The sequence below is a fragment of the Trematomus bernacchii genome, unplaced genomic scaffold, assembly GCF_902827165.1.
Source record: "Trematomus bernacchii unplaced genomic scaffold, fTreBer1.1, whole genome shotgun sequence".
Classification (NCBI taxonomy): Eukaryota; Metazoa; Chordata; class Actinopteri; order Perciformes; family Nototheniidae; genus Trematomus; species Trematomus bernacchii.
In genome coordinates, this window is record NW_022987641.1 from 6,529,950 (window position 1) to 6,543,610 (window position 13,661).

At 39.4% G+C, this 13,661-nt stretch overlaps 1 protein-coding gene across 1 annotated transcript in view; it reads right to left on the bottom strand.

The window, feature by feature from the left end:
- Nucleotides 1-740: 740 nt before the first annotated feature.
- nrip2 (nuclear receptor interacting protein 2) overlaps nt 741-13,661 on the bottom strand; it is a 35,263-nt gene continuing 22,342 nt past the window's right edge. The window contains exons 3-6 of the mRNA XM_034133259.1: nt 6,679-6,761; nt 5,859-5,956; nt 4,808-4,860; nt 741-2,798 (exon numbers count right to left, since the gene is read on the bottom strand). Coding sequence (XP_033989150.1) covers nt 2,688-2,798; nt 4,808-4,860; nt 5,859-5,956; nt 6,679-6,761 — 345 coding nt within the window. The 3' untranslated portion in view covers nt 741-2,687. The remainder of the gene's footprint in view (nt 2,799-4,807; nt 4,861-5,858; nt 5,957-6,678; nt 6,762-13,661) is intronic.

A 13,661-nucleotide genomic window follows, 5' to 3' on the forward strand; every position in this document is an offset into this window, starting at 1 on the left:
CAGTGATTACCAAAATAAGGAGTCTATTCCATTTGTTAAATGAATTAGTCATTTAATTGTTTGATTTAATTTTCAGACAATTTGATTTGTTGTTTATTCAAGCACCATGTTAAATGTTCAAGGCCTACAGGTTTCAGTAATATAAAAAAAAAGAAGCATTGAGACACATGAGACATCTTGATTATAAGAATCTAAAACCTGACATGGACTGTCTTATGTATTTTGAAAAAAGGGTGGAAGAAATCAGAGCCTTCGATGGTCAGAGGGTTGAACCCTCTGAGCCCCTGGTGCTGTGGGAACATGTGCTTTCTCTGTTAGGACATGAGCGGTTCTTTATATAGCAGCATGTACCAGTGAAGGGCACTTGCAGCAGGGGGGTGTATTGTGAGCAAAGACCATGGGAATCAATGTGATGTCCAATAAACCGAGAAACTGGCTGTTCTAGTAGAGCCCACGCACACCCAGTCTGCTGGTTCACATCATTCAGACAGGCAGACACTAGGGGATTTAAAAAGATACATCTCCCCCTAAATGAGAATTTTCATCAGTTATATCACACCAATGGCTACCTTGAATACTTAAAGAAAACTTCTACGTTGAAAAAACTATTGAGGTTTTGAAGTAAAAGTGGTACTTCTTTAAATGTCTGCCCTTTCACATAATTGTTCTCCCTTACAATTAGGCCCGTCACTCCTCAATGTTTTGTCAGTTGATATTTAGAGTATGAATAGAAACAGAGCTAGCCAGAATACATGTTTTTATTAGGCAGAGAAAATACTGTTCAGAAGAAGAGATAACACCAAAAATAGATTTCTGTCATACATTGATTCCTCTCATACGGCATAGGGAGATCACTAGTACATCAAAGAGAAACAAATCTACGTGTGGATGACCTCTTTGGAGAGATCTTATGGATACTGTAGCACAGTCAAAACGCACGGCACGGCTCACGTGTCATTAAAGCACAGCATGATCTGAGGCAGCTCTTGATTCTCCACACTATGAAAACACTCAGAGGCAGGTGGCACCGTAATGGGGACTCTTTATATCCTTGTGACAAACGTGAGGAGTCAAAGGGAAAAAATGATGAGTTTTAAAGACGGGTCTTGGCACATATCGCAGCCACTGTTGATGAGAATCTCTTGAAAGAGGTGGAGAGGGAAGGCAGCCGGGGTCGGCTTTTGGCAGCTTGTTCTAACCGGAGCTTGGTGGACCGGTCTGGGATAAGATTATGAGGTATTCCTCTTTTTCCCGTGTGAAACTCAAGCCAAAAACAAGGCATGAACAAGCCTTGCTTTTGACTCCCATACGTAACAACACACACACACACAGCCCCTGCAGACACTTCAGACTAGTACACAAACATGCAGACTTATACAAAGGCAGAACTTTACAAAGTCATGCAGATGGAATGTTTTTGATATTTCTGTAGCTGTGTCAAATATGTTTTTCTGGCTGGCCTGAAGTCTATTTTTATTTGAAAGGACTTATAGAGAACTACTTGTAATTCAGGCAAGGCGGTTGTGACAGTCTGGACTACTTCCCCCCGTCAGTCTTTTGATAGGGACAGAAAGAGCAGAAGGGTTTCATAAAGCAGAATATATTTACATCAGGAAAGGAGTTTATCCTCAGATCTCTCGTTTGAAATTCAAGATGAGAACCGGTCTTTGTTTCTTGGAGAGGTAACCTGATCTTTGCCTAATCACACAAGACTTCAAAAAACGTCAAGGCATCTGAACATCTCCTTTAACACACAGGAGGGGGGTTCCTGAGTACCAATACTTGTTAGAGGGGTCACGTTGGTTTATAAAGGAATAGTTTAACATTTTGGGAAATATGCTTATTCACAATCTTGACGAGAGTATACTGAGAAGTTTGATATCTCCATCGTGTCTGTACGGTAAATATGAAGCTACAGCTAGCAGCTGCTTAGCATAAAGAAACAGCTAGCTAGCTCTGTCCCAACGTTAGTCTAAAAAAGTGAATCTGACAGTTTTCTCGCTTTCTTTCGACTAATTTTATGTACGTATACGAGTCAAAGGAAATTACTGGTTGTTTTTTATTACATTTGGTCGGACCCAGGCTAGCTGTTTCCCGTTTCCTGTTTTTATGCTAAGCTAAGCTAACTGGCTACTGGCTGCAAAATCATATTTCCCATACAGACATGATCGTTGTATCTCCTCATATCACTTTCTAAGAAAATTAACTGCCATGGCTCCCAAAATATAAAACAATTACTCTCAAACCAACTAAAATGATTTACACTTAACACTTTTTTCATTTATTTGATAATTTAAAGTCATTTTTGTACAGCCAATTCACGAAATATTCCACAAAAATTCCATTTAAAATATTATAATGATTTTCCATTTTAGAGAGCATCATTGTACTCTTGCAGCTCAACATAGTATAAGTTGAATATATAATATAATCATAAAGAATTATTAGACCCTCAGATTGGATCTCCACAAAACAGGCTTACACCTGCTCTGAAAACTAGACTAATTTAATGTAATAGATAATCATAGTGAATGTCTTAATTCTACAAACACAATGATGCAAACTCAAGAAAGACGGTAGCTCATCCATGTTCTGGCAGTGTGACGGACACTGTGATCAGACTCTGCATCGCGCCACGTGGCTGCAGCCGGTCAGATTTAGAGGTGGAGGCCTCGGTGGAGTCGGGCTCACAGGTTCTCGTTGGTGTCGTGTTGGCACAGGCTGTCGGTCGAAGGGTTCAGAAAGGGAAGCTCCTCTCCCTGCAGCTTCAGGACCCGGCTGCTCAGGTCCAGGCAGCACTGTGAGGAGACACAGTGAAACATATTCAGTGTTAACAACGGGGTGGGTATCCAATACAAATCTATTTTTAATACAAAAAGTACTTAATTTCTTAAGATTTCTATAGACTGGTGCAGTAATAAAAATGTGTTTTTTTGTTGGCCGAATTTGAAGTTAGCATATGTCATTTTTCCATTGGATAAGCTCTATGGCAAACACACATGTATGATATTTACATATTTTTTTCAACAGCATAATCTCCACATATCATCACTAGCTAGACAACAGTACAAGCTTAAGATAGATTAGTTAGTTAAAAGCTAACATAATGCTATGAATGAACCACATTGCAGTCGCCTGACTTCAAGTCACCACCGCTAAGCTAAAGGCAAGGCAAGGCAAGGCAAGGCAAGTTTATTTATATAGCACCTTTCAACACAAGGTAATTCAAAGTGCTTTACAAAAATGGAAGACATTTTAAAAATGGCATTTAAAATCAGTCATTAAAAAGGAAAGATAATAAAATAAACATTAAAAGAAAAAATACATGGATAAAAGTTAAAAGTTACAGTGCAGTTTAAGATGTGAATAGTTCAATTAAAAGCAGCGGCAAAAAGAAAAGTCTTCAGCCTGGATTTAAAACTAGTAAGAGTTGCAGCGGACCTGCAGGTTTCTGGGAGTTTGTTCCAGATATTTGGAGCATAATAACTGAATGCTGCTTTACCATGTTTAGTTCTGACTCTGGGGACAGAAAGCTGACCAGTCCCTGAAGACCTGAGGGTTCTGGATGGTTCATAATTTAGCAGTAGGTCAGACATGTATTTTGGGCCTAAACCATTCAAAGCTTTATAAACCAGCAACAATATTTTGAAATCTATTATTTGACACACAGGAAGCCAGTGTAAAGACTTCAGAACAGGAGTGATGTGATCCACTTTCTTAGTGTTAGTGAGGACTCGAGCAGCGGCGTTCTGAATTAGCTGCAGCTTTCTAATAGATTTTTTAGTGAGGCCTGTAAAGACACCATTGCAGTAGTCGAGTCTACTGAAGATAAAAGCATGGACAAGTTTTTCCAAATCCTGCTGTGACATTAGTCCTTTAATCCTAGATATGTTCTTTAGGTGATAGTAGGCTGATTTAGTAACTGTTTTAATGTGACTGTTGAAACTCAGGTCAGAGTCCATGACTACACCTAGATTTCTGGCTTTATCTGTTGTTTTGAACATTGCAGACTGAAGCTCAGCGCTAACTTTTATACGTTCTGCCTTGGCTCCAAAAACCATTACCTCAGTTTTATCTTTGTTTAATTGGAGAAAGTTCTGACACATCTAGTCATTGATTTGTTCAATGCACTTACTCAGTGTTTGAATTGGAGCATAATCCAATTAAAAGGCTTTTTATTGATATATGCTCCAGCAGTCTCTGTGTTGAACTTTTCAAAAACCCAATGGTAGTTTAAGCCAATACATTTAAATTATTATTATTCTGTTTACGGAAATGTACAGAGAAAGCTCAGTCATGGGGTGAGCTTGATTAATGCATTTTACAGATTACAAAGCCCTTAATGGCTAATTAACAAAACTAAAGAAAAAAAAGAGCTCATGTTCTTTTATGACCCCAGCTGAAGTCCCAAACTAATTAGATTTTTAAGAGGGATATTAACCAGATTCAGCAGATGTAGTAATGAAATAACAGCGAGCACTTGTTCCAGATTGCCTGTGAGTCTCTTAATGGACTTTGAATTGCATTTTATAATGTCCAAATTCAAACTCTCCTCTCACAAAAGGTCCTCAATTCACTCCATGGTGGGTTTTACATGCACAAAGGGGATCTAGTGCTGCTGGTGCACTCTCAGCATTTTCGTGATTATATAACACCACATGAATATCTGGTACGTCTTTCCCTCTGAAATGGTAATTTGTCTTCTACGGTAGCATTTATTTTTCCTTTGCTTATGTAAAAGCCTTGTGACTGTTTCAGGCAGCTGACTCTTTAGAAAATCCACAGCAAAGGCAAATGTGGATCTTACTTTAAGTTCCAACAATGTCTGAAGACCCAGGCACAGCTCAAACGCCTCGTCCTCTAAAAGAGAAAAAGAAAAGATAAGGGGGGTAAAGTGCTTTATGAACACGCTCTTCCAAACATGCATACATCAGCCAGATTAAGACGTTAACACTACATTATTAATTTATGTGTTATAGTGCTGGTACTTGTGAGGATGTATGAGCTATATAGGGGGGAAGTGAGCGTTTTGGAGCTGAGTGAGAATGTATTGTCCATAAAGAATCAGGGTCTGGGCTGACAGATTGGATTTAATTCATCAGATAAGAACTGCGACATAAATAATTATTTTTGTGGACTTTTATCTTTGTGAGGAGTGGAGGAAGGTTAGTTTAAATGCGGGCAAGGACACAAATATTTCTCTGGAAAGATAATTTTAAGGAATATGCTTTCGGAAATATATTCAGTTACTTTCTTGCTGAGAAATGGACGATGTCTATACAGTAAATATGACTCATTCGCAAGTTACTAGTCTTCTTAAAATTGACATTAAATAAGGGTGCTTTAGCTACTTGGGATTGACACGATGGTGTTAATTGTTTGGGGTAGGCTATAGCTTTGACCCTTTCACTTTTTTTCAGTTCATGAAGTTAATTATAAGAATTGTGTCGCCTGTTAAAGCGTTCAGCCGTGACACAAGATGGCTACGTCCAATATGCCAAACACTAGGCTTAAAACTGTAGACACTGGTTGACGTCGTTGTGACTAATTCCACTTTTAATATTAAATAAGATTCGATTAGATGAGGTATATGCTTAATTGATCCCAAAAACTGACTTTCAGATCAGTCTCAGTAGTACTTTGTGCCTATTAGCAAATGTTAGCATGCTAACACGCTAAACACTAGCTTTTTTTTAGCATGTTAGCCTGGCGCTATTAGCACAAAGAAACATCACTGCTTCAGTACATTCTCACAGAGCTGCTTCTAACAATACTGTGTTGTTAATGGGGAAAACCCTTCCAATAGTTGTATGATTTTGATGCATTAGCACTCTTTTAGTGTGATTTATCAATCTTACCTTTGACATATGCTGAGCACTGGACAGTCTGTCTGCCCAGCTGCAGCTGCAGATCCGTCACTGAGCTGCTCCCCCCACATGGTGAACTTGGCACCAGTCTACACACACACACACACACACACACACACACACACACACACACACACACACACACACACACACACACACACACACACACACACACACACACACACACACACACACACACACACACACACACACACACACACACACACACACACACCACACACACACACACACACACACACACACACACACACACACACACACACACACACACACACACACACACACACACACACACACACACACACACACACACACACACACACACACACACACACACACACACACACACACACACACACACACACAATACAGTATATATATGAATCGATGTGTATTTATATACATTTTTTATTATTATTTCATTCCATTGTATAAAGTTGCTGTCTCTCATAATTGGATTTTCTCATTAAATGTCTATCTCTTAAGAATTTAAGCAGCTTTATATTAACAAGCATTTTGGAGACAAACAGTACACCAATATTAGCAGCTTTTACTGTTTGCTTCTCACTTTACTTAGCCTGATTTAAAATAGCAGAGAACAAAATGTCACATCCTCTGAGCCAGTGCACAGATCTAAAGACTGTGCTTTATTTGGCATTTTAATAACTTGCCTAAAGGATGAAGGGGATGTCGGGTCTTTAAAGATCTGGAAAAACCTGCAGCTTATACGCAGTCATTGTTAAATCCCCCCTATAAAGCCTTTCTTTTTTCTTTTTTTTGCGTTTCTCACCCCAGCCTCTGGCAGCAGGAGCTGGAGATGTGGTTGTGTTGGCAGCCGGTGTTGATGGAGGCCTTCACTTCCGTCTCGCAGCACTGTGGGGAACATAGGGGGTGATTTTGGATTCACAGTGTGATTTTTTCACTTCAGCTTGGCACCGAAACCCATGAGGAAATAACACAGTCACAACATCACATCGACTTGGGGAGGCTTACAAAACAATTCATATCGTTTTTTTCTTTTGAACAAATCCTTTCAACTCCCACGTGCATGTGAAACTGCCAAACTGAAAAATAAGTTAATTAACTTAGCACAAACAAACAAATCTCCCCAATCGCTTCATGTTGCTGACTATGTATCCTGACAGGATGCTGAATCTTCAGTTTGTTGGTTGCGCTTGGATTTTTCTGACTTAATGAATTCTAATGCATCACCAGAGCATAAATTATTAACCAAGTGAGTCATCCATGCATTTAACTCATTAGTCAACAACAAGTCCCACACTGACGAGACAAGTGATCTCTAACGAGTCACGTGATAACATGATCACATAAATTAATGGTTATCTCTCATCTTTTAACCAGCTATAATTAATTTGTTATAGTACGATTGCTTAAATTACATTGTGAAATTAGTCGCTCATGCTGACAAACTCACAGGAAAATGTACTCCACCCTGCAGTTCCTCTTAACAAATGCAGCTCATAAGCATGTGTCTGTTGGTGTTTTTCCTAATGATATCAGTGACCATTGCACTATTGCTTGCGTTAGGAGCACTAAGTTGCCCAAAGCCAAGGGCCTTATTGTGCTCAGGCGCTGCTTCAAACACTTCTCTGAGCAGGCTTTCCTACACGATCTGGCTGAGGTTAAATGGCACTTCATAGCGTTAATTCCATCTGTCGATGTTGCTGTCCAGGGCTGGACTGGCCATCTGGCATACCGGGCATTTTCCCGGTGGGCCGACGTGCCTTTTGGGCCGACACGTCATTTTTTTTTTTTCTGAAGTCCCGGCCCATAAAACGGGTAGATTGGCCCTCTGTTTAAATGTTTTTAGTAATTGACACTGGGCCGGTCCAATCAAATCTTTAATCACCTCCCCTTTGGGCCGCTCGGTGTGCATCATTAAATCACGCCCCCAGGAGGTGAGCCGGCCGTTGAAGCCAAACCGCCTTTTTTTTCGAGAAAAAAAAAAGTTCGAGTTAGAAATGGAGAAGGCGAAGGCGAAGACGAAGGCCAAGCGAAAAGGGGGAGCAGAAAAATTGCGGGCAAGAAAAAAACAGGCCCTTCGTGCTGATGCTGCCGCTTGTGTCAAAATAACCGACATGTTTAGCAGGTGCAGGTCCATCTTCAGCACCCGTGGCCGATATTGGTGGTGAGGAAGATGATGAGAGGGAGAGAGATCAGCGCGAGTGGGGAGAGGGAGGAGAACTCGCGGTAAGCAGAAGCTAAGAAAATTAGGAAAAGATTATTATTAAGGTTATGATACTCTGTAGTTCTGGAACCCATTAATATCCCCTTGATGAAGCACTAATAAGACAAATATTATAAGAGAAACATTCGTTAGCCTACAAGCTAGTAAGCTGGCTTTTTTAGGTTTTCCCATAACTTAGGCAAGTTAAAATATAGCTTAATTAAAATTAAAAATTAAATTAAAGCGTTAATGTATATAAAAAGATGCCGTCGACTCATCCTGTAGACTCATCTGGTTCTATCTCTATTGTGTTGTCATAGAAAGGGGAGGCAGGGCACTATAGGGTCCCCCCCCCTAAATTCACTAGAAGTCATCATTTAAGGGGTTATTTTTAAAACTTTTCTTCTGTGGGGGGCATACCCCCCCAGACCCCCCTATTAGTGCTCGTCACTGTTCGCTTTGTGAGAGGGTTTGAAGGTCTAATTTCTAATGATTGATAGTTACACATACTTGTGGTATGTATTAGTTTTGTTTGCCCCTGGTACGTAAAAAAGGATAATAATAGCGTTTTTTTTAATATTATACTGAGTTATTCTTCTTGTCAGGAACCGCTACTATTCGTTTGTTTTATGGATTTGGGCCGGTCTGGGTCTAAATGCCAGGGCCGATTTGCTGTCCCAGTCCAGCCCTGTTGCTGTCCAATTCTTTATTGATCACTTTTTATCGATTATTAATAGACATGCCCCCCTTAGAAAATTCAGAGTTAAGAATAGGAACACTCCATGGTTTACTAGAGAACTATCTGATCTCATTCATGATCGAAATAAGCAATGGTCTTTAGCTAGAAAGTCTAACACTAGTGATGACTGGCTTCTTTTTCGTGTCCTCAGAAATAAATGTTCAGCCCTTATTAAAAAAGCTAAAGCTGATTACTATCTGAGCTTAACCACTGATTGTTTTAATGACCATTCTAAGTTCTGGAAAACAATTAAATCACTTCAGAACAAGAAGGTTTCTAGTTTCCCACAAAAACTGAAGGTCAGTGATTCTTTTATTTCAGATACAAATGATATGTCTAATGCCTTTAATGCTCACTTCAAAAAGGCTGGTCACATTTTTGATGCGCAAAGTCATGACTCTCTGCATGGTCGTACTCACAGCCCTAGTCAAGAGATGAACTCCCCTGTTTTTGATTTCGCTTCTTTCTCAGTCTCTGAAGTCTTACACGGTTTGCACTCAATTGATCCTAAAAAGTCTGACGGCCTCGACCCTTTCTTTTTAAAAATTGCAGCTCAGATTATAGCACAACCAGTTACTGATATTTGTAATCTCTCCCTGTCCACTCACACACTGCCAGCTGTGTGGAAGCAAGCTCTTGTATCGCCCCTCTTGAATAAGTTGAATAACTATCGTCCTATCTCAAATCTTTCTGTGTTATCAAAGATTCTTGAGTCCCTAGTTTCTACTCAGCTAAAACTTTGTTTTAATTCACACAACATCCTTAACCCTATGCAATCTGGATTCAGATCAAAGCACAGTACTGTGACTGCCAGTCTGAAAGTAAGGCTGCTTTGGATAAAAAATATTTTTGTGTTGCATTGTTTATTGACTTAGCCAAAGCATTTGACACTGTAGATCACCACATTCTGTCTAATGTTATGTTGGTGTCTCGTTTCGGTCATAACGCCATTTGCTGGTTTTAGAGTTATCTAACCGACCGTACTCAATGCGTCAGGTTGGGTAGTACTGTCTCTGACCCTGTCACCTTGGAGAAGGGAGTTGCACAGGGCTCTATTTTGGGGCCCTTGCTCTTTTTATTATATGTAAACAATATTTGTATGTTATATCAGATTTAATTTTCTACCTATCATATGTATGCTGATGACACTATTGTATACTCATGTGCTCCTTCTCTGGATATGGCCGTTTCCAATTTAAAATCAGATTTGTCACGCTACAGCATGCGCTTCTTTTTAGAAACTGCTATTGAACAGTAAGAAAACCAAAGCAATGCTTTTTGCTCCCAAGTCAGCGTCCTCTTGCCTCTCCATTGATACCCTTGATGGCGTCTCCGTTGAGTTTGTCGAGACATACAAATCTCTGGAATTTTGGTTGGACAGAAATCTAAACTTTAAACACCACATTGAAGTTCTAACTAAGAAATTGACATTCACTCTTGGCTTCCTTTACAGACTTAAATGTTGTTTTTCAACTTCTTCCCGTAAAAGGTTGGTCTCTGGCTTATTCCTGTCCCAGCTTGACTACAGTGATACCATTTATAGATTTGCCTGTCCCACTGTTTTGGCCAAACTTGACCCACTCTACCATGCTGCACTGCGATATATATCAAATGCACCCTATAGGACTCATCATTGCAAAACTGTATAGCCTAACTGGATGGTCCTCACTTAGTATGCGTAGGATGCAGCATTGGTTTTTATTAATGTATAAAGCCATTTTAGGTAAGCTTCCACTGTATATATGTGCCAGATTTGCTCCTGTTTGTGACTCTTACAACCTCAGATCCAGTGCCTGGATACGGTTCCAGGTACCTGCTGTGCGGACTGAGGCTGGAAAAATGAGTCTTTTTTTATTATGGTCCTTGGTCTTGGAATGACCTTCAATCACGCCTCAAACTGATGGCACTTGTCCCTATAGCCTGTTTTAAATTGAAGTTGTCTGAGGTCCTTACCACCAGCTGCTCTTGCAGTAATAAGTAGTGTACCTTTCTTACTGTCCCAAATGTGCACAATGTAGTGACTGCTTTTCGTCTTTTTGTTTACTTATTTGTGTTCTCTGTATTTTATATGTCTTTGTTATGTGTAAAAATGTGTAACGTTGCTGCCTTCTTGGCCAGGTCAGCATTGTAAATTAGATTTTATCTCAATGCTTTTTATCTCGTTAAATAAAGGTTAAATAAAATAATAAATTTCCCCTGCAGAGCTTTTTTATTTCGCAGCTTTTACTGTCTTCTTCTTTCCTTTACTTACACTGATTTTAAATTCAAATGAGAACAAAATGACACATCCCCTTACGCCCGTGTAGAGATCAAAAGACTGTGTTTTCTTTGGCATTAGAATATGTTTTCATAAAGATAAAGGTGATGTCAGTACGTAGGCCGTCGTTGTTAAATCCACTTATTTTTTGGCCAATTTTTTTAAGGTTGCGTCTATTTTTTGTTTGTTGTATTTGGACCTTTTCTTGCATTTATTTTTACTCGGTTCATTTCACTTTATAGTATTTGCTACTTTCTTCTCATAGTTTCTGTCATCTTTACTGTTTTGATCTACTCCCATCACTCTCATGGCATCTTTTTGGTCAGAGTGCAGCTGTTTTCAGCAAAAAAAAGTCTAAATATCCCACTGCATGCTACCTGCTCAACACTAAACAGCAGTTAGCGATTAGCTGGTGCACTAACTGGAGCATTAAAAAGCTAAAGAGCCTGATATTTCCTCAGAAGTTGGTCAAATCAAGTGTATATTGACGCATTTCCACTGCAGCGCGTAGCACGGTTTAAGCGTGCCGTGCCAAACCCGCCGCATTTTTTGTTGCGTTTCCACTAGGGGTAGTTTCGGCTAACGGGTACTGTTTCACAGTTTTTCTGGCTCGACAACATCCAGGTTCTTTCCGGGCCAACAACCGGGCTGAATATGCTAAACTAGTGAGAGAATCGCTGGCAAGGGGGCAACAACATCAACATATTTTACCGTGATTTAATTGTAATACATGTTTCAAAATGATGCCGAAGTAACAACATACTGATACCGGTTAGTAAAAACCATGAATTCATGCTTTCACAAGTCTGCAGACCAGACAGCAGGCGAAGACCCTTTTAAAATGCGTGTTTTCTGAATGGAGATCGGCTAAGCTAACGCAGTGTATGCTCCGACCGTCCACACTCACAACAACGGCCTACAGACATAAATAAAGCAGCGACTGTACTCGCCATGACACAGACAGTCTGTGGTTTGTACTTGTTTAACTTTTGTCTAGTTTCTGAACAGATATGAGGAGCTGTGAGCTCTGAGTGCTAACAGCTAACGGCTGATGTTGGTTTTGTGTTTCGCATTGAAGATGACATCACGGCTCTGCCTACACTGCGTTACTATAGTTACTGCCCCAGCTACTAAACTGTAATGGAAACGCAGCATAAAGTGATCCTGGCCTACCAAGGCCTAACTATACCGTACTAAGCCATGCGAGGCCCTGCAGTGGAAATGCGCCATAAGTTTCTGAGTCCTGCGATCCCATGCTCTATATCCTCTTAATATGTTATTGATGAGATAAGTGTTTCATGTTCTCTTGAATCTACTTTTCCCTATGTCAAATGTTAAAATTAACCACATACAGCTACCGATGATAAACATTTAAAAACCTACGCCCTTACATTTGTATGAAAGATGGTTTTACTTTAGTTTGTTTATACATGTTTTATCTCCACTGTGGCTGATGAATATTTAACAATCAAGCTGCACTTAAAACCCTCATCTCTCTATAACCTTTTGCTTATTTAAGTGTAAGGATAGCCTGTACCAATCTCTTACAATGTATATCAAGACCATAGGACCCTGGGAACAGCGGATGACCTTATATTGCACAACATTCATCAGAAGGATACAAGCATGACTCAAAATTAGTAATTCAACAGGCATTATGCTCTAATATCTCCTGACATTTCTCTTCTTTTGCATTTCTCAGTGGCTCTGCTGCCTGCAGGGCACTTCATGTCACACATACTGTAGAAAATCTACAGTGCAGCAGATTGTAATGGTTTACGAGGACTGTCTCTAATGCCCTCTTTCTATTCAGCATCCTCTACTCGATGCCGTGCACACAAGTAGCAACATGACTGTGGGTAACAAATAAATAAGAGTGTAGAATATGTAGAACACATGGTAACGCTACATGCATGTGAGATAAGAAGCATGCTGCACCACCCCCACACTGAACTGTGTGCCATGTTGTTTGCAAATACATATTTTTCCACTATCATATACTCCACAATCTTTCATTCTTACTCTTTTTACATGAATTTGCTTTCCGATAATCTGCAGGTGAACAAACACTGTAATATACTTATGGAACAAATCCTTGAAACACTGCAGCGAATACTAATATTATAAGCTAACTAATAATGAAGGGGTGTTTTTATAATCCTTTGTAGTACTCAAAGTGGAATGACATTCATTTTAAAAGGAGCGCACATAGTCCTTTAAACTAGATGTATTATTTTCTCTGTAGTACCAGTTTTTGGGATTCATGTATTTTTGCTAATGGATATAATGACCTTCTGTTCGTGAAAATGTACTCTGAAAAAGACCTGATTTGGACAAAACATCGTCCCTTTAAATACAGTGTATTTTGGATTCAATATGCACTTAATATTTTCATTTAAATCTTATGATGAGGTCTTTTTTTTTTACTTTACTTAAATCAAACAGTTGCCTTATATTAAAATTGATATATAAGACTCATTTTCAGTTTCTTGCTTTATGTATTTGAGGTTTCTACTAGAACATGTTTAGAGGCTCTAATCTTCAAAAAAACAAAATGTTCTTATAATTTCCTCCCAAAGAAAAGCCTGC